Raw genomic sequence first — 23,413 nt, 5'->3', positions numbered from 1 at the left:
ACATAAATCCAGGGATTTTTTTTGTTAGAAAAAGGGGAAAGATTAGGATGGGGTGAGGGCACGGCTTGGAAGGCTGGAGGGGGATAAATCAATTGGGTTTTCTGGGGCTAAAAAAAGGAATGGGGAAAGGAATATTCCCCATTTTTTTGTTAAAAACTGAAACAGGAAAATGGGTAAAACCACCCATGAGGTCCCAAATTGTACCAAAAATGGAGCAATTTTGTCAGCTGGTGGGAAAAGTGCAGCTTTTTCCTGGAGAAAAGGGAATGAGGAGGCAAAAATCGCTGTGGGTTTGGAGCAGAGAGATGGGGATGGATCCTCCCATCCCTGAGCTGTGCTGGGCTCTGCTGTGGATTTTGGGGTGGGAATGGGAATGGGAATTGAGATGGGGATGGGGATGGATCCTCCCATCCCTGAGCTGTGCTGGGCTCTGCTGTGGATTTTGGGGTGGAGCTGTGCCAGTCCCTGTGGATGTCCCGGAATTCCCGGAATTCCCTAAGTTCCGGTGGGATGTCGCTGCAGCTCCTGCTCCTTGAGCAGCGCGATCTGCACGGGGAGGGGAGCGGGGGGATGTTGTGGGGCCTGGCTGTCCCCGTGTCCCCCCGTGTCCCCCTGGGCTGTCTCCATGTCCCCGGGCTGTGTCCCCGTGTCCCCGTGTCCCCGGGCTGTCCCCATGTCCCCACGATGTCCCCATGTCCCTGGGCTGTCCCCATGTCCCCGGGCTGTCCCCGTGTCCCCCGGGCTGTGTCCCCGTGTCCCCGGGCTGTGTCCCCATGTCCCCGGGCTGTGCCCCCATGTCCCCGGGCTGTCCCCATGTCCCCAGGCTGTCCCCATGTCCCCAGGATGTCCCCATGTCCCAGGGCTGTGTCCCCATGTCCCCGGGCTGTGCCCCCATGTCCCCGGGCTGTCCCCGTGCCCCTGGGCTGTCCCCGTGTCCCCGGGCTGTGTCCCCATGTCCCCGGGCTGTGTCCCCGTGCCCCCGGGCTGTGTCCCCCTGTGCCCAGGCTGTCCCCGTGTCCCCGGGCTGTCCCCGTGTCCCTCACCTGCTCCTCCAGGCCGCCGCGGCCGAGCCGGAGCCGCCCCAGCTCCCGCTGCAGCTCCGTCGGTGCCTCGGGCCGCGCCCGGAGCTCCAGCGCCGACAGCTGAGCCTGCGGGAGGGGCCGGCACCGAGCTGGCACTGCCTGCACCGACTCCGGCACCGGCAGCAGCCCGGGACCAGCACCAGCACCCCCTTCCCGCTGGGATCAGCCCAGCCCAGCCCAGTACCGGCACTGGGACCATTCCCATTGGGATCAGCCCAGCCCAGTATCAACACTGGCACCATTCCCATTGGGATGAGCCCAGCCCATCCCAGCAGCAGCACCAGGCTTGTTCCCATCAGGAAAGGGATCAGGATCAGGATCAGGAAAGGATCAGGAAAGTCTCCCAAAGGACCAGCCCCATCCCATGGATCATCCCCAGCCCCATCCCATGGATCAGCCCCATCCCGTGGATCAGCCCAGCCCGTGGATCAGCCCAGCCCGTGGATCAGCCCCAGCCCATGGATCAGCCCCATCCCGTGGATCAGCCCCATCCCGTGGATCAGCCCCATCCCGTGGATCAGCCCCATCTCATGGATCAGCCCCATCCCATGGATCATCCCCAGCCCCATCCCATGGATCAGCCCCATCCCGTGGATCAGCCCCATCCCATGGATCATCCCCAGCCCCATCCCATGGATCAGCCCCATCCCGTGGATCAGCCCCATCCCATGGATCATCCCCAGCCCCATCTCATGGATCAGCCCCATCCCATGGATCATCCCCAGCCCCATCCCATGGATCAGCCCCATCCCGTGGACCAGCCCCATCCCGTGGATCAGCCCCAGCCCCATCTCATGGATCAGCCCCATCCCATGGATCATCCCCAGCCCCATCCCGTGGATCAGCCCCAGCCCGTGGATCAGCCCCATCCCATGGATCATCCCCAGCCCCATCTCATGGATCAGCCCCATCCCATGGATCAGCCCCAGCCCCATCTCATGGAACAGCCCCATCCCGGCGCAGGGACCCACCCGCAGCACCCGGATGCGTTTCCGAGCCTCCTCCAGCTCCTGCTCGGCCGAGCCCCCAGGGAGACCCGGCCCCGCCCGGCTGGGAGGCTCCTGCTCCTGCTCCTGCCCGGACACAGAGAAATATTTAATAAATTTCGTGCAATAAAAATACAGATAAACTGAAAAATAGAGTAATATAAATATATATTTAAATATATATCTGTTATCTAATATAGCATCAGATAATTAGATATGATGATATAGATATGAGGTGACAATTAGATAATTAATTAGCTCATAAGGGTGTGGGGCTCTATGGGCGATCCAGGAGTCCTGCATGGGGTCAAAGTTCAGTGAATTTGGGGTGCGGCCCCCCTCACCTCCTTCTGCCCATCCTGGGAGGGCTCTGGCGGCATTCCCTGTTCCGGCGGCATTCCCTGTTCCGGCGGAATTCCCGGCTCCTGTAGCACTCCCGGCTCCCGGATTGTTCCCGGCTCCCGCAGCGTTCCCGGCTCCTGTAGCACTCCCGGCTCCCGGATCATCCCCGGCTCCCGCAGCGCTCCCGGCTCCCGCAGCGCTCCCGGCTCCCGGATTGTTCCCGGCTCCCGGATTGTTCCCGGCTCCCGCAGCGTTCCCGGCTCCCGCAGCGTTCCCGGCTCCCGCAGCGTTCCCGGCTCCCGCAGCATCCCCAGCTCCCGCTGCTCCCGCAGCTGCTCCCGCAGCATTCCCTTCTCCCGCCGCGCCTCCGCCAGCGCCCGCCGCGCCTCCTCCAGCCCCTCCTGCGACACCGCGGGGACAGCGAGACAGCCCCGTGACACCCCGGGACACCAGGGACCGGCAGAGGGCTCAGGGGAACCGGGAATGGGTCCAGCAAGAACTGGGACATGATTCAGGGGAACTGGGAGAGCTGGGAATGGGTTCAGGGGTAGCTGGAAGGGGTTTTTTGGGGGCAACTGGGGGTACTGGGAAAGAGGTTCGGGAAACTGGGGGAGGTGGGAGGGGTTTCAGAGGGAACGGGGGGAGTGGAAAAGGGTTCGGGGGAAGTTGGGGGGGTTTAGGGAGAACTTGGAGGACTGGGAGGGGGTTCACTGAGAATGAGGGGACTGGGGAAGGGCTCGCGAGGAGCTGAGGGGACTGGAGGGTCTTAGAAGGAACTGGGGGCACTGGGAGGGGTTCGGATCCCACCTGCAGCAGCCTCCGGTCCGTCTCGCCGGCGGCCAGCGCGTTCTGGAGCTGCAGGAGTCGCTCGTGGAGCAGAGACCCGCCCGGAGCTTCGCCCTTGGAGCCGCTCCCCGGGAACGGCCCCGAGCCGGAGCCCGCCTGAGCCAGCTGCGACCCAGAGCGTTACCGAGAGCGGGGACTGGGGAAACTGGGGGGACTGGGGCGCTGGGAGGGGGCTCCGCGGGAACGGGGGCACTGGGAACCCATTCAGGGAAACTGGGGGAAGTGGGAGGGGGAACCGAGAAGGGGTTCAGGGGGACCTGTGGGGCTGGGAAAAAGGCCAGGGGAAACTGGGAGGAGGTTCAGGGAAAAATAGAGGCACTGGGAGGGGATTTGAGGGGACTGAGTGGGTGTTCCGGAGGAATTCAGAGGATCTGGGAAGGAGATTCGGAGAGAACTGGGAGACTGAGAGGGGTTTTGGGGAACTGGAGACAACTGGAGGGGCTCAGGGAGAACTGGGAAAGCGTTCAGGAGGAGCTGCGGAAAACTCAGGGTGTTCGGGGGGAACTGGGAGTGGGTCCAGTGGGAACTGTGGGACTGGGAAGCGCTCCAGGAGGCGCTGGGAGGGCGCTCGGGGGGAAGCCGTGGCGCTGGGTGAGTGAAAAGCCAGCCGAGCCCCGGGAGCGGGCGGTACCTGCGTGCGGAGCTGCTCCGCTCGCTGCCGCGCCTCCCGCGCCTCCGCCTCCCGCTCGGCCGCCGCCCGCCGGGCCCGGCCCAGCTCGGCCTCCAGCGCCCGCCGCTGCAGCTCCAGCCGGCAGCTGCGGCTCTCGCACACCTCCAGCCTCTGCCGCGCCTCCTCCAGCTCGCCCAGCTTTTCCTGCAGCCGTGGAGCCGGGATGTGGCAGGCAGGCAGGCAGGCAGCCACCCGGACTGCCCGGCATTCCCGCCCGGCACACATCATGGCACAGCACCATTCCCGCCCGGCACAGCACCATTCCCACCTGGCACAGCACCATTCCCACCCGGCACAGCACCATTCCCACCTGGCACAGCACCATTCCCACCCGGCACACTGCCACTTCCACCTGGCACACCCACCATTCCCACCCATTTTCCCCCAATCCCACCCGTTTTCACCCCATTCCCCGTTTTCCCCTACTCCCCCGTTTCCCCATTCCCCATTTCCCCCCATTCCCCCTTATTATTCCCCCCGTTTTCCCCCACTACCCCGTTTCCCCATTCCCCATTTTTCCCCCATTCCCCGTTTTCCCGCATTCCCCCATTCACTTTTTCCCCCCATTTCCCCGTTCCCGGCCCCACCTGCGCCGCCCGCCGCTCCCTCTCGGCGGAGCGCAGGCGGTCCCGCAGCTCCCGGCACTCCCGCTGGGAGCTCCGCAGGTTCTCGTCCCGCAGCAGCCGCGCGGTGCGGGCAGCGCTCAGCTCCCTCCGCCCTGGGGGACACCGCACCGGGGGGGCTTGGTGGGGCTTTGGGGCGCAGTGGGGTTATTGGGGTTCATGGGAGTGCAATGGGGTTATTGAGGTTCAGGGCGTGCTGTGGGATTATTATTATTATTATTATTATTATTATTATTATTATTATTATTATTATTATTATTATTATTGTTATTATTATTATTATTATTATTATTATTATTATTATTATTATTTAATGTTTTGGGTCTTTAATTTTATTTTATTGGGATTTATGGAGTTTGCACATGGGGATTCACCAGTTTTACTGGGTTTTGTGGAGTTTACCAGTTTAACTGGTATTTACACGGGATCCACAGGGGTGTTTATGTTTAGTGAGGTTTATGGGCATCCATGAGGGTGTTACCAGTTTTACTGGGATTTATGGGGATGCACAGGGGTTTTACTGGGATTTGTGGGGGATGCACAGCGGTTTACTGGGATTTGTGGGGTATGCAGAGGGGTTTTACTGGGATTTATGGGGATGCAGAGGGGTTTTACTGGGATTTATGGGGGATGCACAGGGGTTTTATTGGGATTTATAGGGGATGCACAGGAGTTTTACCCATTTTATTTGGTTTAGGATATATAGAAGTTTTTACCACTTGTACTGGGGTTTAAAGGAGGTACAGAAGAGTTTTACTGGGGTTTACTGGGATTTATGAGGCTTCCCACCAGGATTTTGGAGGAAATCCCGGGGAGCATCCTCCGGTCTGGGCAGCACCGCGCCCCTCCCCGTGCCTCGGTTTCCCTCCGGGCTCCCGCCCGCAGTGGAGGCTCCAGCAGCCGCCGAGCCACCCAAACCCCACAGATTCCCCGAACCCGCATCACCTTGCTCGCTCTCGTCCAGCAGCTTCTGGAGCTGCTGCGCCCGGGCCCCGGCGCTGTCCCGCTCCGCCTCCGCCTCCGCCAGGCGCCGGCCCAGGCTGCCCAGCTGCGCCCGCAGCTCCTCCTGCCGGGAACACGGGCTGCGAAAGGGCCGGGAAGGGCTTTTTTGGGATGACGGGGACGGGGAGGACGGGGGGGGGACGCACCCGCTCCCGCTGCGCGTCCTGCAGCTCCCGCAGGAATTCCCGCAGCGCCGCCCGCAGCGCCTCGGGATCGGCGTCGGGGTCCGGGACAGAACCGGGGCTGCTCGGCCCCTCCGGGGTCCCTGCGGGGGACAAGCGCGGTGGCACGGGGACACCAGCCGGGGAGAGGGGATGGAGCAGCGGGGGACACCAGGGGTGCAGGGGATGGAGGGAAGGGGACCCCGGGATGAAGGGATGGAAAAATAGGGAACCCCGGGATGCAGGGATGGAAAAATGGGGGACCCCAGGGGATGCAGGGATGGAAAAATGGGGGACCACCTCAGGGATGCAGGGCATGGAAAAATGGGGGACCCCAGGGATGCAGGGATGGAATAGCAGACTGTGAATGACCCCAGGGAGGCAGGGGTGGAATAACGGGGTTTGAGTGCTCCCCCGGGACATCAGTGTGTTGGACACCCCCAGGGCTGCGTCGATGGGGTGACACCTCCCTTCTCCTCAGTCCCACCCGGTGCCCCCGGGGCCGCTCACCCTTGGCCCTGGCGACGGCCACGGTGCGGCGCAGGGTGGCCTGGAGGCCGCCCAGGCGGGACTCGGTGGCCCTGCGCTGCTCCTCGCCGCGGGCCAGCTCCGCCTCCAGCCCCTGGGCCCGGCCCTGGGCCGCGCTCAGCCGCAGCCCCAGCTCGGCCACCTCGGCCCGCGCCGCCTCCACCTTGAGCTGCAGGTTCCGCGCGTCCGCCAGCAGCTTCTTCTCATTGCCCCGCGCCTCCTCCAGGCTGCGGGACAGCTCCTGCTCCCGCCGCCCGAACTCCTGCTCCGCCGCCGCCAGGCGCTGCTGCAGCTGCTGCAGCTGCCGGAGGGGCCAGGGAGCGCTCAGGGGAGCGGGGATGGGGTGGGAGGGATGGGCAACGAGGGAGGGGAACGGGGGAGGAGAGGGATGGGGAACGGGAGGATGGAGCAGCGGCGTGACCGGGACCCCAGGGATGAGGGGGATGGAGAAATGGGGTGATCGGGACCCCAGGGATGCAGGGGATGGAGCAATGGGAACACACAGGGACACAGGGCATGGAGCAATGGGGCTATCAGGACCCCAGGGACACAGGGGATGGAGTCATGGGGTCACAGAGAAATCCAGGGATGCAGGGGATGGAGCCATGGAACACCCAGGGACACGGTGATGGGGATGATTTGGGACAACAGGCACCAAGGCTGAGGGGACAGGGACACCTCCAGATACACAAGAAAGCCAGCTGTGGGGGGACAGGGACACTTCGGGATATGGGACACCCACAGCAAGGTCTTGGGGACGCCCTCACCTCCTTCCTGGCAGCCTCGGTGCCGGCCTCGCTCTCCGCCACCTTCTGCCTGAGGCCGGAGGCTTCGCGGCGGCTGCGCTGCTCCCGCTGCTCCTCCAGGGCCACCCGCGCCTGCAGCTCGCCCAGCTCCCGGCCCCGCCGGCTGTTCTCGCTGTCCAGCTCCTTCACCTGCGCACGGGGGACACCCGCGATGGCCGGGCGGGCTCCGTGCGGCCCCGCTGTCCCGCTGTCCCGCTGTCCCTGACCTGGCGGCGCAGCTCCTGCAGCTCCCGGCGGCTCTCGAGGCGGGCGCGCTCCAGCCCCCGCAGCGCCGCCCGCAGCTCCGACACCTCCCGCTCGGCCGCCGCCCGCGCCGCCTCCAGCAGCGCCAGCCGCTGCTCCTTGTCCTCCCCGGAGCGCTTCAGGCTGCGGGGAGCGGGGGCTGGCAGCACCCGGGGGGGCAGCACGCTCCCGGCCCCAGCTGTGCCCCAGTTCTGCCCATCCCGGGTGTTCCCCCAGCCCCACATTTCCATCACCTTGTCCTGAGTGTCCTCCTGACCTGGAGCATCGCCCCATCCCAACAGGGATGAGCACCCGTGTCCCATCATCACCCTCCAGGGTGCAGGGTCACTCACCCCTGTAATTGCCAGCTCCTGCTTGCCCTTATCCCGAGCGTCTCCAACTCCTGCATCTCCCAAATCCTGCTTTTCCTCACCCCGAGCATCTCCCAAATCCTGCATCTCCCAATTCCTGCATCTTCTAACCTCTGCTTCCCTCATCCCGAGCATCTCCCAACTCCTGCACCTCCCAGTTCGTGCTTCCCTCATTTCGAGCATCTCCCAACTCCTGCATCTCCCAACTCCTGCATCTCCCAAATCCTGCTTTTCCTCATCCCGAGCACCTCCCAACTCCTGCACCTCCCAACTCCTGCATCTCCCAGCTCGTGCAGCCCCTTGTTCCACCCATCACTCTGACCCCTGCACCTCCCACCCTGGACATTCCCTTACCCCGAGCATCCCCCCGACCCTGAGCATCCCCTCCAAGGCGCTGCAGCCGCGCCCCGCAGCCCCGGCAGGGATGGGGGAGCGCATCCCGCACTCCCCACCTGATGCGCTCTCCCTCGGCGCGCCGCAGCGCCGCCCGCAGCTCCTCGTTGGAGCGCTGCAGCGTCTCCTTCTCCCGGGCCGCATCGTCCAGGGCCCGCCGCGCCTCCTGCGCCCGCCGCCGCTCGCTGTCGCGGCTGTCGCGACTGTCGCGGGCCTCTCGCTGCGCCTCCAGCAGCTCCCGCCGCGCCGCCGCCCGCGCCTCCGCGCCCGCCCGCAGCTGCGCCCGCGCCTCCTCCGCCTGCCCGCAGGGGAACTCAGGGGGGTTGGGGGATTTCGGGGGGGCGGGAAGGGTTTTTTGGGGGACTCACCTCCCGCAGGGCGCTGTCCCGCTGCTTGGCCGCCGCTGCCGCTTGGTCCCGGAGCGCCCGCGCCTCCCGCTCGTGGCTCAGCGCCGCCTCCTCCGCCCGCGCCCGCAGCGAGCGCAGCTCCGCGGCCAAATCCTGCGGGACACCGCACCCTGGGACCCCCTCCCTGCGGGGGACCCCGGGGGGCACGGCCAGGGAGAGGTCCCGGACGGGGGGCAATGGGGATGGATCCCAGAGAGAGGGGGGCTGTGATAATGGGGTCCCGGAAAAGGGGGGCAGTGATAATGGGGTCCCAGAAAAGGGGGGCAGTGGGGATGGGGTCTCAGAAAAGGGGGGGCAGTGGGGATGGGGTCCCGGAAAAGGGGGGCAGTGGGGCGAGTGCAGGGATGGGGTGAGGGGCTCATCTGAGCCCAAATGCCAGGGGAGATGTGGGTGAAGTTGGGGGGCTGCAAGATAAGGGGGTACTGTGGGGAGCCCTGGAATGGTGAGGATGAGGCTCAAGCAGGGGGGGTTCAATGGGGAGTACCCAGGAATGGGGGGGCTGCAATGGAAGGGCCATGGGGGATACCCAAGAATGGGGGGCCCACAGGGGACCATGGGGGCTGTTACTGGGGGGCCACAGGAGATATTCAGACAGGAGGGGTTGCAGGGGGGCTGGAACTGGGGGTGATGGGGGGACACCCAGGCATGGGTGGCTGCAGTAGCAGGGGACACTTTGGCAATGGGGGTTGCAGACACCTGGGCACAGGGGCTCTGTGGGGCTCTGTGCCACCCTGGGGGGATTCTGGGAGCCCCCCAGACCCACCTGCTCCTTCTCCTGGTGGCCGCTGACCTCTCGCCGCCGCTGCTCCAGCTCGGCCGTGGCCTCGTCCAGGCTCCGCTGCAGCCCGGACAGTGTCCCTGCCAGGGCCACCCGCTCCTCCTGCTGCAGGGCCAGCGCCTGGGGGACACAGGGGTGGCACTGGGGGATATGGGGGTGGCACAGGGCTGGGGGACACGGGGGTGGCACAGGGGGACACGGGGGTGGCAGAGGGCTGGGGGACACGGGGCAGCACAGGGGGACACGGGGGTGGCACAGGGCTGGGGGACACGGGGGTGGCACAGGGACAGAGAGACACGAGGTGGCACAGGGCTGGGGGACACGGGGTGGCACAGGGGGACATAGGGGTGGCACAGGGACAGGGAGACATGGGGGTGGCACAGGGCTGGGGGACACGGGGCAGCACAGGGGGACACGGGGGTGGCACAGGGCTGGGGGACACAGGGTGGCACAGGGCTGGGGGACATGGGGTGGCACAGGGGAACACGAGGGTGGCACAGGGCTGGGGGACACGGGGGTGGCACAGGGACAGAGAGACACGAGGTGGCACAGGGCTGGGGGACACGGGGCAGCACAGGGGGACACGGGGGTGGCACAGGGCTGAGGGGACACAGGGGTGGCACAGGGGTGGCACAGGGACATCGGGGCCACCACCTGCTGCTTCTCGCTCTGGTGCTGCTGCCGCGTTGCCGCCAGCTCGGCCACCAGCTCCTCGTGCTCCTGCACCAGCCGGCCCCGCTCGGCCTCCAGCTCCTCCTGCCCATCCCCAAATCACCAGTGAGCCCCAAAAATCACCAGCGAACCTCAAAATCACCAGTGAACCCCGAAAATCATCAGTGAACCCTAAAATCACTAGTGAACCCCAAAAATCACCAGCGACCCCAAACAACCAGCACAGCACCCCGAGCACCATGCCCCAACAACCAGCAGGAATGTCAGGAATCAAGGTTGCACCCCAAAAATCACCAACGGTGCCCTCAACAATCAGCATGTGCATCAAAAATCACCTCTGCACCCCAAAAATCTACATTTCACCCCAAAACCCACCACTGAGCCCCCAAACCAAACATTTCACCCCAAAAATCTACATTGCTCCCACACAGCCAACACTGTACCCCAACAATCTTCCTTAAAACCCCCCAAAATCACCGGGACACCCCAACAATCTCCACCACAGCCCCCCAGAATGGCACGGCCGTGCTCCCCGCGCACCTTGTCGCGCTGCAGGAGCTCCAGCTGGTCCCGCTGCGCCTCGCGGGCGCTCCGCAGGGCCGCGGCCACCGCGCCCGCCTCCGCCGCCGCCTCCGCCTGGCGCCGCTCCCGCCGCGCCGCGCCCAGCTCCGCTGAGGGACGGGACGGACGTGGGGACACCCCGGACACGGGGGCAGTCCGGACATGGGGACACCCCGGACACGGGGACAGTCCGGACACGGGGACACCCCGGACACGGGGACAGTCCGGACATGGGGACACCCCTCAGTAATGGGGACACCCCGGACACGGGGACAGTCCGGACATGGGGACACCCCGGACATGGGGACACCCCGGACACGGGGACAGTCCGGACATGGGGACACCCCGGACATGGGGACAGTCCGGACACGGGGACACCCCGGACACGGGGACAGTCCGGACATGGGGACACCCCTCAGTAATGGGGACACCCCGGACACGGGGACAGTCCGGACACGGGGACACCCCAGACACGGGGACAGTCCGGACATGGGGACACCCCTCAGTAATGGGGACACCCCGGACACGGGGACACCCCGAACATGGGGACACCCCGGACATGGGGACAGTCCGGACAGGGGGACAGTCCGGACATGGGGACACCCCGGATATGGGGACACCCCGGACATGGGGACACCCCTCAGTAATGGGGACACCCCGGACATGGGGACACCCCCGGACATGGGGACACCCCCAGGCATAGGGACATCCTTCAGTCATGGGGACCCCACAGACATAGGGACATCCCCTGCCAATGGGGAAAGGTGGATGGAGCTGAAGATGAAGATGGGGATGGATGGAGATGAAGATGGGGATGAAGACACGGATGGGGATGGGTGAGGATGAAGATGGGGATGAGGATGGAGCTGGGCATGGCTGGGCCGATGGGACACACGAGTGGCTGGGCCCCCTCACCCTCCAGCGCCTCCTTGGCCTGGCTCAGGGTCCGGCCTTGGGCCTCCAGCTGCTGATTGCGGGCCTGGAGCTGGACCAGCTCCTGCTGCAGCTGGAACACGCTGCTCTCCAGCCCCTCCTTCTCCGACCTGGGGAGCGCCGGGCACGGGGCTGGGCACGGGGCTGGGCACGGGGCTGGGCACGGGGCTGGGCACGGGGCTGGGCCCGCCCCGGCACCCACCTGAGCCCGGCACCCACCTGAGCCCAGCACCCACCTGAGCCCGGCACCCACCTGAACCTGGCACCCACCTGAGCCCGGCACCCACCTGAGCCCGGCACCCACCTGAACCTGGCACCCACCTGAGCCCGGCACCCACCCGAGCCCGGCACCCACCTGAGCCCGGCACCCACCTGAGCCCAGCACCCACCTGAGCCCGGCACCCACCTGAACCTGGCACCCACCTGAGCCCGGCACCCACCTGAGCCCGGCACCCACCTGAACCTGGCACCCACCTGAGCCCGGCACCCACCCGAGCCCGGCACCCACCTGAGCCCGGCACCCACCTGAGCCCAGCACCCACCTGAGCCCGGCACCCACCTGAACCTGGCACCCACCTGAGCCCGGCACCCACCTGAGCCCGGCACCCACCTGAACCTGGCACCCACCTGAGCCCGGCACCCACCCGAGCCCGGCACCCACCTGAGCCCGGCACCCACCCGAGCCCGGCACCCACCTGAGCCCGGCACCCACCTGAACCTGGCACCCACCTGAGCCCGGCACCCACCTGAGCCCCGCGGCCTCGCGCTCGCGGTGCCTGTCCTGGCGCTGGGCGGCCGCGAGCCTCACGGCCAGTCCGGCCCCGTCCTGGGCCAGCGCCGCCTGTGTCCGGCCCAGCCGCTCCTGCTCCGCCCGCAGCCGCTCCTGCTCCGCCCGCGCCCGCGCCAGCGCCTCGCCCGCCGCGCTCTGCTCCTGCACCGCCTGCGGGCACCGCGGTGACACCAGGGACAGCCCGGGGACACCAGCGACAGCCCAGGGACCGCCAGGGACAGCCCGGGGACACCAGGGACAGACCAGGGACCGCCAGGGACTGCCCGGGGACCACCAGGGACAGCCCAGGGACCACCAGGGACAGCTCACTGACCACCAGTGACAGCCCAGGGACCACCAGGGACAGCCCGGCGACACCAGGGACAGACCAGGGACCACCAGGGACAGCCCGGGGACCGCCAGGGACAGCCCAGGGACCGCCAGGGACTGCCCGGGGACCGCCAGTGACAGCCCAGGGACCACCAGCGACAGCCAGTTGCGCCATGCCCCCCTCCCCACCTGTCTCAGGTACACCTGATAGTCTCCCCATCCTTCCCAGTTACTTCCAGCACCCTCCCAGTCGCCCCCGCGGTGCCCACCTGGCCGAGGCTGTGGCGCAGCCGCTCATGGAGCCCGCGCAGCTCCCGCAGCTCCTCCCGCAGCCCCCGCCCGTTGTCCCGGGGGTCCCCCCGCGCCTGCTCCAGGCTCCGCCGCTCGTCCCCGGGCCGGGGGCCGCGCTCCAGCCGCGCCCGCAGCAGCGCCAGCTCCCGGCACAGCTCGCGGGTGCGCAGCCGGCCCCGCTCCCGCTCCTGCTCCTGCCGCTCCAGCCGCCGGCTCAGCTCCGCCTTGTCCCGGGCCAGCCCGGCCGCCAGCTCGCTGGTCTTGGCCAGCGCGTCCCGCAGCCGCGACTCCTCCGCCTCCGCCGCCCGCCGCGCCTCCGCCAGCTCCCCGCAGCTGCCCTGCGCCTGTCACCGGGCACCCGCTGGCACCGGGCACCGGGCACCGGGGGGACTGGGGCTTGGGGGCACGGGGGCGACTGGGGCATGGGGGCACCAGCCAGACACGGGGGCGACTGGGGCATGGGGGACACGGGGGGTACTTGGAGCTTGGGGAGCACCTGGGGCAGGGGGACACAGAGGGCACCTGGGGACACCGGCGGGCACTGGGCACCGGGCACGGTGGGACTGGGGGGACTGGGGTTCGGGGAGCACCTTGGGGACACTTGGGGACACCGGGGATATGTGGGGGCACCTGTGGAACTGAGACATGGGGGCACGGGGCTGCCCCCAAGGCAGGGCGGGCACTCCTGGGGATACATCCATGGGGATGCCCCTGTGTCTGTGCCCGGCCCCGGTGCGGGGCGGGTCCGGGTGCCCACCTTGCCCAGGGCCTCAGCCAGCGCCTCCTGCTCGTCGTGGGCCAGCTCCGCCTCCAGCAGCGCCCGGCTCAGCGCCTCCCGCTCCTCCAGCAGCTCCCGCTGCGCCCGCGCCCGCTGCGCCTCCAGCTCCTGCACCTGCTGCTGGCTGCGTGGGGACAGCGCCCACCTGTGCCACCTGTGCCCATCTGAGCCCACCTGTACCCTCCTGTACCCGCCTGAACCCACCTGACCCCTCCTGTACCCAACTATACCCACCTGAATCCACCTATACCCACCTTTACCTAACTGCACCCACCTGTACACACCCCGTTCCCCCATGTCCACCTGTGCCACCTGTGCCCACCTGTACCCCCCGTGCCCCCCTGCCCCCTGCCCACCTGTGCTCCAGCTGCTGGCGGGCAGCCTGGGCGTCGTGGGCCGCCTCCTCCCGTGCCTCCTGCAGCTCCTCGCTGCGGCGCCGCAGCTGCTCCCGCTCCTGCTGCAGGGCCCCCACTCGCTGCTGCTCCTCCGCCAGCGCCGCCTCCGCGCGGCACAGCTCCCTGCGGGCACGGGGACGTGGGGACGTGGGGACATAGAGACATGGGGACATGGGGACATAGAGACATGGGGACACGGGGACGTGGGGACACGGGGACATGGGGACGTGGGGACATGGGGACATGGGGACACGGGGACACGGGGACATGGGGACATGGGGACACGGGGACACGGGAACACGGGGACGTGGGGACACGGGGACACGGGGACGTGGGGACATAGAGACATGGGGACACGGGGACGTGGGGACGTGGGGACATAGAGACATGGGGACACGGGGATGTGGGGACGTGGGGACACGGGGACACGGGAACAGGGGGACGTGGGGACATGGGGACACGGGGACGTGGGGACACGGGGACACTGGGACGTGGGGACAGAGGGGACACATGGACATGGGGACAGAGGGGACACATGGATACAAGCGCAGGACAGACCCAGGGAAGCAGAGGGACACAGGGACAGGCAGGGACAGACAGCCGGACAGGCAGCCGGACAGACAGCCGGACAGGCAGGGACAGACAGCCGGACAGACAGCCGGACAGACAGCCGGACAGGCAGGGACAGGCAGGGACAGACAGCCGGACAGACAGCCGGACAGGCAGGGACAGGCGGACAGGGCGGTACCTGCGCAGCCCCTCGGCCTCGGCGCGCAGCCGGAGCCCCTCCTGCTGCGCCTCCTCCCGCGCCCGCCGGCAGCTCCCGGCCTCGGCTCCCAGCTGCTCCAGCCGCTGCTCCAGCATGCCCAGCTCCCGCCGCAGGCCCCCAGCCGCCTCCTGGCCCGCCTCCACCTGCCTCTGGGCCTCCTGGGGGTCAGCCTTCGTCACATCCCCATCCTCGTCCCCTTCCTTGCCACCCATCCCCATCCCCATCCCATCCATCCCATCCCCTCCCATCCCATCCCATCCCAGTCCCATCCATTCCCATCCCATCCCATCCCATACCCATCCCATCCCATCCCATCCCATCCCAATTCCCATCCCATCCCAATCCCATCCCATCCCATCCCACCCCACCCATCCCATCCCATCCCATCCCATCCCATCCCATCCCATCCCATCCCATCCCATCCCATCCCATCCCATCCCATCCCATCCCATCCCATCCCATCCCATCCCATCCCATCCCATCCCATCCCATCCCATCCCACCTGCAGCTGCAGCTGGCGCCGGCTCAGGGCCGCGTGCACGGCGGCGGCGGCGGCGCTGGCAGAGAGGCTGCGGAGAGGGGACACGGCAGGACACGGGGGGGACACGGCGGGTGGGAGGGGCTCGGGGTCATCCGCCAGCACTGCCTGGTCCCGGGAAAACCCAGGGCAAAGTCAGGAAGGGAATAAAGTCAGTGAGGGGAGAGCCGAAGTGAGGAAGGGGAAATGGAGTCAAAGGGAAATTGAGCTGGGAAATGGGAAATCAAGTCAAATAAGGGGGAAACTGAGTAAGGGAAAAGGGAAACTGAGGGAGGAAGGGAGCACTGAGGCAGGGAGAGGACATGAGGAAGGAAGGGAGCACTGAGGCAGGCAGGGAGGCGACACCGAGGCAGAGAGGCCCCTCCTGGCCGTGGGTGGCCCCGGGGTGTCCCAGCACCTGGGTGAGCTCGTGCAGCGTCCGGCGCAGCAGCTGCAGCTCGGAGCGCAGGGCCTGCACCTGCTCCGGCGTCGGCTCCCGGGCGCGCGCGGCCTCCTGCGAACCCGGGACAGCATCAGGCAGGAAGGACAGACAAACCCCCCCAAACGCCCCACACCCCCTGCACCCACCAGCTCCCGCAGCTGCAGGGTCAGCGCCTCCACCGCCCGCTCCTTCTCCTCGTCCTCGCTGCGGCGCTGCTCCAGAGCCGCTGTCAGCTCCGCCAGCCTGGCCAGACACGGCACCATCCACCATCCATCATCCACCACCCACCATCCACCATCCACCATCCATCATCCACCACTCACCATCCACCACCCACCATCCACCATCCACCACCCACCATCCACCATCCACCATCCATCATCCACCATCCACCATCCACCACCCACCATCCACCATCCACCATCCATCACCCACCATCCACCATCCACCATCCACCATCCACCATCCATCATCCACCATCCACCATCCATCATCCACCATCCACCATCCATCATCCACCATCCACCATCCACCATCCACCATCCACCATCTACCACTCACCATCCATCATCCACCATCCATCATCCACCATCCACCACCCACCATCCATCCATGGCACAGCCCTGCCTCCTCCTGCCTAGAGTCCCTTCCCACCTGTGCCACAGCCCCAAAACTTCCCCATGAAACACCCCCAATGGCCCCACCCCGCTGCTGTTCCTGCATCCCCTGCTGCTCCAGCATCCCTCTTGGTGTTCCTGCATCTCCTCGTGCTCCTGCATTTCCTCCTGCTCTTGCATCCCTCTTGGTGTTCTGCATCCCTCCTGGTGCTCCTGAACCCATCCTTGTGCTCCTGTATCCCCTGCTATTCCTGAGCCCCTCTTGGTGCTCCTGAACCCCTCCTGGTGTTCTGCATCCCTCCTGGTGTTCCTGTATCCCTCCTGGTGTTCCTGCATCCACTGCTCTTTCTGCATCCTTCCTGGTGCTCCTGCATCCCTCCTGGTGCTCCTGCATCCCCGGTGCTCCTGCATCCCTCCTCGTGCTCCTGCATCCTTCCTGGTGCTCCTGCATCCCTCCTCGTGCTCCTGCATCCCTCCTGGTGCTCCTGCATCCACTGCTCTTTCTGCATCCTTCCTGGTGCTCCTGCGTCCTTCCTGGTGCTCCTGCATCCCTCCTCATGCTCCTGCATCCCTCCTGGTGCTCCTGCATCCACTGCTCTTTCTGCATCCTTCCTGGTGCTCCTGCGTCCTTCCTTGTGCTCCTGCATCCCCGGTGCTCCTGCATCCCTCCTGGTGCTCCTGCATCCCCGGTGCTCCTGCATCCCTCCTCATGCTCCTGAACCCCTCTTGGTGCTCCTGCATCCCTCCTGGTGCTCCTGCATCCCCTGCTGTTCCTGCATCCTTCCCGGTGCTCCAGCATCCCATCCCTCCTGCTCATTCCCTCCCCATCCTGCCCTCCCCTGCCCCTCCACTCCTCCCCTCGCCCACCGCGGTGCCCCAGCTCCCACACCTGGCTGCCAGGGTGTTTTTCTCCAGCTCCGCGTCCCGCGCCCGCGCCGCCAGCTGTTCCTGCAGCTGCTCCAGGCGCAGCTGCTGCCGCTCGCGGGCGGCGCCCGCCTGGCTCTCGGCCAGCCGCAGGTTGGCTGCCAGCTGCAGGCAGGCGGCGTGCGCGGCGCGGCCGGTCCGGGACGCCGCATGGCCGAGCTCCGCCAGGTCCCTGCGCGGGCGGGAGGAGCAGCGTGGGGCGCGGGGATCCCCACGGAGGGAGCTCCCGCCCCCGGCACCACTGACCTCTCGGTGGTGGCCTTCATGTCCCCGAAGTGGCGCCTGAAGGCCACCAGCTGCCGCCAGAGCGTCAGCAGCCGGCTGTGCTCGTTGCTGAAGTAGGTGTTGAAGGACTGGCGTGGGAGAGATCGGGATCAGGGATCCAGCACTGTCCCCAGATTGCCAAATATCCCTCCTGGCCACACCCATCCCCACCACAGTCCTCCACAGCCCCACCTCAGTTCCTGTGGGCACGGAGAGGGGTGGGGGGAGACACGTCCCAGCCTCACATCCCCTTCCCATCACATTCCCCGAGCACCCAAATCCTTCCCCATGGAACATCCCCCGGCCCTGCATCCCTCTCACGGGTCCGGTGTAACTGTCCCTGACATATCCCCGAACCCACCTGTCTCATAGCCCTGTCCCATCCCAAACCCTCCCCCATGGAACATCCCCCGGCCCTGCATCCCCCCTCAGTGACCCCACATCCCGTAGCCCTCTGCCTTGCATCCTCCTCCCATCACATGCCACACCCCCACGCTCCCCAAATTCTGCTCTTTGCAGCATCCTCCATCACCCCACATCCCTCTCCGTGATCCCACATCCCCCTGCCTCGCATCCCTCTCCCCGCTGCAGCTGCCCGGTGGGTCCCTGTCCCTGCCCGGGGTGTCCCCACCTCCTCCTCGCGTCTCCACTCCGCCTCCCGCTGCTCCAGCTCGTCCCGGGCCCGTGCCCAGTCTGCTGTCAGCTTCCGGATGTCCTCGCTCAGCGCCGCGTTGGCCACGTTGGCCTGTTCCAGCTGCTCCCGCAGCATGGAGTTCACCTGCACCAGGCTGCTGCTCCTGGGACCGCGGGATCACCGCGTCAGAATCCCCCGGGATCCCGCCCCCTCTGCTGCTCCTGGGACTGGGGATCATTGAGGTCAGAATTCCCAGGGAATCCTCACATTCCCACCCCTCTGCTGCTCCTGGGATTGGGGATCATTGAGGTCAGAATCCCCAGGGAATCCTCACACTCCCACCCCTCTCCTGCTCCTGGGATTGGGGATCACCATGGTCAGAATTCCCAGGGAATCCTCACACCCAGCCAGGGGTCCTGCCCACCTCTGCTGCTCCTCCTCCAGCCGGATCAGGGCGTTCTCCAGCTCGTTGCTGCTCTCCTCCTCGGGCTGGGAGCCACTGGCATCCAGCTGGATCTGTGGGAACATGCCCCTGCTGCCACCACCCCGATTTGGGGATCTGGGGCAGGGACCCCCACGGCCTCCCTCACCGTCAGCCTCTCCTGCTCCAGCTCCGTCGCTTTCTCCAGCAGCTGCTGCTCCACTTCCCCACATTTCTTCTTGTACTGCAACACCTGGGGAGGGACAGCGCTGACACTGACGGGGATGGGGGTCCCCAGATTATCCCAGTGCCCCCCCGGGAAGGATTTACCTTGGCTTGGAGCTTCTGCACCAGCTGTGCCTGGCGCTGCTGGCCCTCCTGGTAGGCCTGGAGCTTCCTCTTGTAGGCAGCCTGCTCCTCCTCCAGCAGCCGGCGCAGCTCGATGTTGTGCTGGGCCAGGCTCCGGCTCTCGGCCGCCTCCTCGGGCTCCAGCCGCAGGCTCTGCTCCAGCTGGGAGCAGGGGAATCCAGGCTGGCACCCCCGCAGCCCTGAGCCCCCCCAGAGTCACTGCCCAGCCAGACAAAGGCAGAGCCCCCAGCTCCCACATTCTCTCCTTTCTCCGTGCACAGGGAAGGGATGGATGGGAAATTTCAGGAGTGATTTTAAGGATAACTCAAGCTCCAATCTGTGGGTTCAGCAAAGCCCCTTCCCAGTTTGCATGGAGTGGCTGATTGATAAAAGATTCTTGTGTACAGGGGAGGAAACTTGCCTGGGGATATTTTCCTGATACTTGATTTTTTTTTAAATGATGAGGCTCAAACCAAGGGATTCCTCCAGAACCCAACCAGCCCCTCAGTTTGGAGCCATGCTCAGCACTGGATGGGCCAAAGCCCTTTGGAATTCCCAGTTGCCAGGGCAAAGAACAGAAAAACTGAAGGATTTCCACAGAGAGGAGGGATTCTTCCTGAAATCCAGCAGGACAAATAAAACAGGGATGGACAAGCCCTGGCAAGCCAGGACTGGTCTGGACAATTCCCACCACAGTGACACTGCCCCACATGGGGAAAGCTGAGGCTGGAGCTGGCAATGCCTGGAGTTTGGAGCTACAAATGCAGATTTGGGGGGCTCACCCCCTCTCTGAGGGCGTTGTACTTGATGGCCAGCTCTGGATTTTGGGGTTAAAAATGCAGATTTGGGGGGCTCACCCTCTCACTGAGGGCGTTGTACTTGATGGCCAGCTCTGGATTTTGGGGTTAAAAAGGGGGATTTGGGGGGCTCACCCTCTCACTGAGGGCGTTGTACTTGATGGCCAGCTCTGGATTTTGGGGTTAAAAAGGGGGATTTTGGGGGCTCACCCTCTCACTGAGGGCGTTGTACTTGATGGCCAGCTCTGGATTTTGGGGTTAAAAAGGGGGATTTGGGGGGCTCACCCTCTCACTGAGGGCGTTGTACTTGATGGCCAGCTCTGGATTTTGGGGTTAAAAAGGGGATTTGGGGGGCTCACCCTCTCACTGAGGGCGTTGTACTTGATGGCCAGCTCTGGATTTTGGGGTTAAAAAGGGGGATTTGGGGGGCTCACCCTCTCACTGAGGGCGTTGTACTTGATGGCCAGCTCTGGATTTTGGGGTTGAAAAGGGGATTTGGGGAGCTCACCCTCTCACTGAGGGCGTTGTACTTGATGGCCAGCTCATCGCGCTCGGCCCGGCTCTGGGCCAGCAGGTCCTCGACGCGGGACAGCTCCTGCTGCAGGATCCTGTTCTCCTCCTGCAGGGACAGCAGCGAGGCCATGGCTCCTGGGGAATGGGATGGAGAGAAGCAGGATGGGATCTGGGATCTGGGATCTGGGATCTGGGATGGGATCCAGTCCAGGCCCTTTGCCACCACAAGCTGCTCTGCTCCCCTTGGGAAGGGGCCGAATCCTCCCCGGGTGCAGCATTTGGATCAAGGATCCTGAGATAGGAGCAACAACCTGCCTTGGGATCTTTCCCTGATACTTGCTTTGATTTTAATAACCCTGCAAACAGGGGCAATTCCACCAAAATCCCACCATCCCCTCAATTTGAGTCTCCTCCAGCCCATGAGGAGCGTCCTGAGCCCTGCCCTGGCTGGAAATGCCACCTCCCACACTCAGACATTCCAAGGAATTCCCTTTGTGGGGGAAGAGCTGCTGGAAATGCACAGTTGTAGTCAAAAACCCACTGGAAGTTTGCAGTTGGGACTGCAAGGATGTTCAGATCCACATTCACAATGACAAAAATTGACAGGGATTTGCAGCTGCGACCACAAAATCGCCAAAATCTGGTGTTTGGGATCACAAAGTGCTGGAGATTTACAGCTGCAGCATAAAACCTCTGTAAATGTGTGTTTGAGATCATAGAATCATGGCAAGTGTATAGCTGCAACAGCAAAACTGCTGCAGAACTGCAGCTATGATCCCCAAACTGCTGCAAAACTGTATTTGTGGTCACAAAACCCCCCACAGATTTACAGCTGCAGTCATAAAACTGACACAAAATTGCACTTTGATCCCAAAATCCATTTTGATCCCACTTTGATCTAGTTACAATCCCAAAATATGCTGCAGATTTACAGTTGCAACCACAAAATCACTAAAAATTCATGTTTGTGATCCCAAACCTGCTGCAGATTTCCAGTTACAATCCCAAAACTGCTGCAAATTCATATTCATGATCCCAAACCAGCTGTAAATTCATGTTTGTGTTTTCCAAGACTGCTGTAAATTCGTTTGTGATCCCAAAACCCCCGTAAATTAATGTTTGCCTCCAAAACTACTCCAGACTTCCAGTTACAATGACAAAAATTGCTGCAGATTTGTAACTGCAATCACAAATCTGACACAAAATTTGCATTTCTAATGCCAAAACCTCTGTAAAGTCATGTTTGTGATCCCAAAACCACTGCAGTTTTATAGTTGCAATCACAAAACTGGCACAAACTTGCACTTGCAATCCCAAAACTGCTGCAGATTTCCTGTTACAAGATATTTACATTTGCATATTTACAGTTGCAACTACAAAATCACTAAAAATTCGCCTTGGCGATCCCAAACCCGCTGTAAATTCGCATTTGCCATCCCAAGCTGCCGCACTTTTCCATTCGCAGCCACAGACTCTCCCCCGATTCTCCGCTGGGATCACGGAGCCGCCCCGATCCGCGATTTGCCCACCACAAACTCCCTTTGCCCTCCCAAAGCCGCTGCCCAAGTGCTATCCCCGATCCCGATCCCGTTCCCGATCCCGTTCCCATTCCCGATCCCGATCTCGATCCTGTCCCGATCCCGATCCCGATCCCATTCCCGTTCCCCGTTCCCATTCCCGATTCCGTTCCCGATCCCATTCCCGATCCCATTCCCGTTCCCGTTCCCATTCCCGTTCCCGATCCCATTCCCGATCCTGATCCCATTCCCGATTCCGTTCCCGTTCCCGATCCCATTCCCGTTCCCATTCCCGTTCCCGATCCTGATCCCATTCACGTTCCCGTTCCCGATCCCATTCCCGATCCCGTTCCCGATCCCATTCCCGATCCCGATCCCATTCCCATTCCCGTTCCCGATCCCGTTCCCAATCCCGATCCTGATCCCGTTCCCGATCCCGATCCCATTCCCGATCCTGATCCCATTCCCGATCCCGATCCCATTTCCGATCCCATTCCCGTTCCCGATCCCGTTCCCATTCCCGTTCCCGTTCCCGATCCCGATCCTGATCCCATTCCCGTTCCCGTTCCCGATCCCATTCCCGATCCCATCCCACGCTCCCCCCGCCGGGTGACCCCACCTCCGCCCCGGGAGCATCTCCCGAGCCCGGGCACCCCCTCGCCTTGGCCTGCTGGTCCCCGAGCCCCTTTTCCCGGGATTTGGGGCGCTCTGGGCTCGGTGCCCGCCCGCGGGAAGCGGATGCGGGGTCGGGATTAGCCCGAAATCCGCGTCCCCTCCCCCGTGACGGCGGGAGCGGGGACCCTCCTCTTCCTGGAGGTCCCGACAGCGCTTCGGCGCCATCCTCTCCCCAGAAATCCCTCGGCATTGCCAGGCTTTGCCGATAAACCCACCCCGAGGCTGCCGGCGGGAGGAGAACGGGGGAAAGGAAGGAAACAGAAGCAAAGGCTGCTGCCCGTGCCCGGGGGGCGGGTGAGTCCTTACCGGGGGAGCCGCTCCCCGCGGGGCTCGGGGCTCCTCGGGGCCCGCTCCGTAAGCCCCGCGCTCCTTAAGCTCATTAAGGGAGTTCGCTCCGGCAGGAAAAGCTCCGGGGTGGAGCGAGCCGGGGTTGCCAAGGGGTGAAGCGGCTTTAACAGCGCCGGGATGCGGGGATGGCCCCGGCACCCCGGGTCATCCCCCCGCTGGAGCTTTAATTAACCCTCGGGTAATTAAAGACTTTCTGCCCCCACCCTAGTAGAGAAAAGTGGGGATAAATCCCCAAGCCGAGCCCCAAACCCCCGGAACGGGGGCTGGAGGCATCCCCGCTCCTGAAACAAGGCATGGATCCGGTCCCAAGCCGCGCTCCAGGAAGGGGAAGCTCGCCCGGCCGCCCTCCCCTCGCCCCCCCCGACAGGAAAAGTGCCCTTTCTCCCCGGGAGAGCCGGAGATTACCCAGGCCAGGGAGCAGGCAGATGGGATTGAGGATTTACAGAGTCTTGGATGCCTCCAGCCAGGCAGGAGCTGCCTCCAATTCCACCCCCGAGCATTTGTGTCCCAAACCCCTCCTTTTCCCCTCATTTCTTCTCTTACCTTCCCCTCCTGGTGTCTTTCCCAACAGAAACCACTGCTAAGCAACAGGTTCTGTTGTGCTCCGTGTCCAATCCCATTCCCTCAGCACCGGCAAGGAATGGGAATCACAAAAGCTCATCCCGGCTGCCCAGGGGAGGA

The 23,413-nt window shown here is 64.4% G+C and overlaps 1 protein-coding gene across 1 annotated transcript; it reads right to left on the bottom strand.

Annotated features, from left to right (window-relative positions):
• Positions 1-7: 7 nt before the first annotated feature.
• CROCC (ciliary rootlet coiled-coil, rootletin) lies at positions 8-23,309 on the bottom strand. The gene is made up of 34 exons (XM_056507919.1): positions 22,691-23,309; positions 20,188-20,327; positions 18,865-19,044; positions 18,704-18,787; positions 18,538-18,629; positions 18,111-18,276; positions 17,462-17,568; positions 17,181-17,387; positions 15,821-15,917; positions 15,651-15,746; positions 15,218-15,361; positions 14,695-14,873; positions 13,908-14,069; positions 13,531-13,675; positions 12,752-13,117; positions 12,130-12,323; positions 11,366-11,493; positions 10,430-10,560; positions 9,872-9,973; positions 9,203-9,337; positions 8,401-8,532; positions 8,092-8,330; positions 7,253-7,412; positions 7,008-7,175; positions 6,223-6,541; positions 5,698-5,816; positions 5,495-5,615; positions 4,514-4,644; positions 3,888-4,070; positions 3,218-3,361; positions 2,413-2,811; positions 2,054-2,155; positions 1,044-1,148; positions 8-546 (listed from the first exon to the last, which is right to left on the bottom strand). Exons 2-34 carry the CDS (start codon positions 20,320-20,322, stop codon positions 496-498), a joined length of 5,223 nt encoding a protein of 1,740 aa, XP_056363894.1. The 5' UTR covers positions 20,323-20,327; positions 22,691-23,309; the 3' UTR covers positions 8-495.
• Between the last annotated feature and the right edge of the window lie 104 nt (positions 23,310-23,413).

Source organism: Oenanthe melanoleuca, chromosome 21, assembly GCF_029582105.1.
Source record: "Oenanthe melanoleuca isolate GR-GAL-2019-014 chromosome 21, OMel1.0, whole genome shotgun sequence".
Lineage (NCBI taxonomy): Eukaryota > Metazoa > Chordata > Aves > Passeriformes > Muscicapidae > Oenanthe > Oenanthe melanoleuca.
The sequence above is the reverse complement of the archived record's forward strand: the minus strand, read 5'-3'. Positions and strand labels throughout refer to the sequence as shown.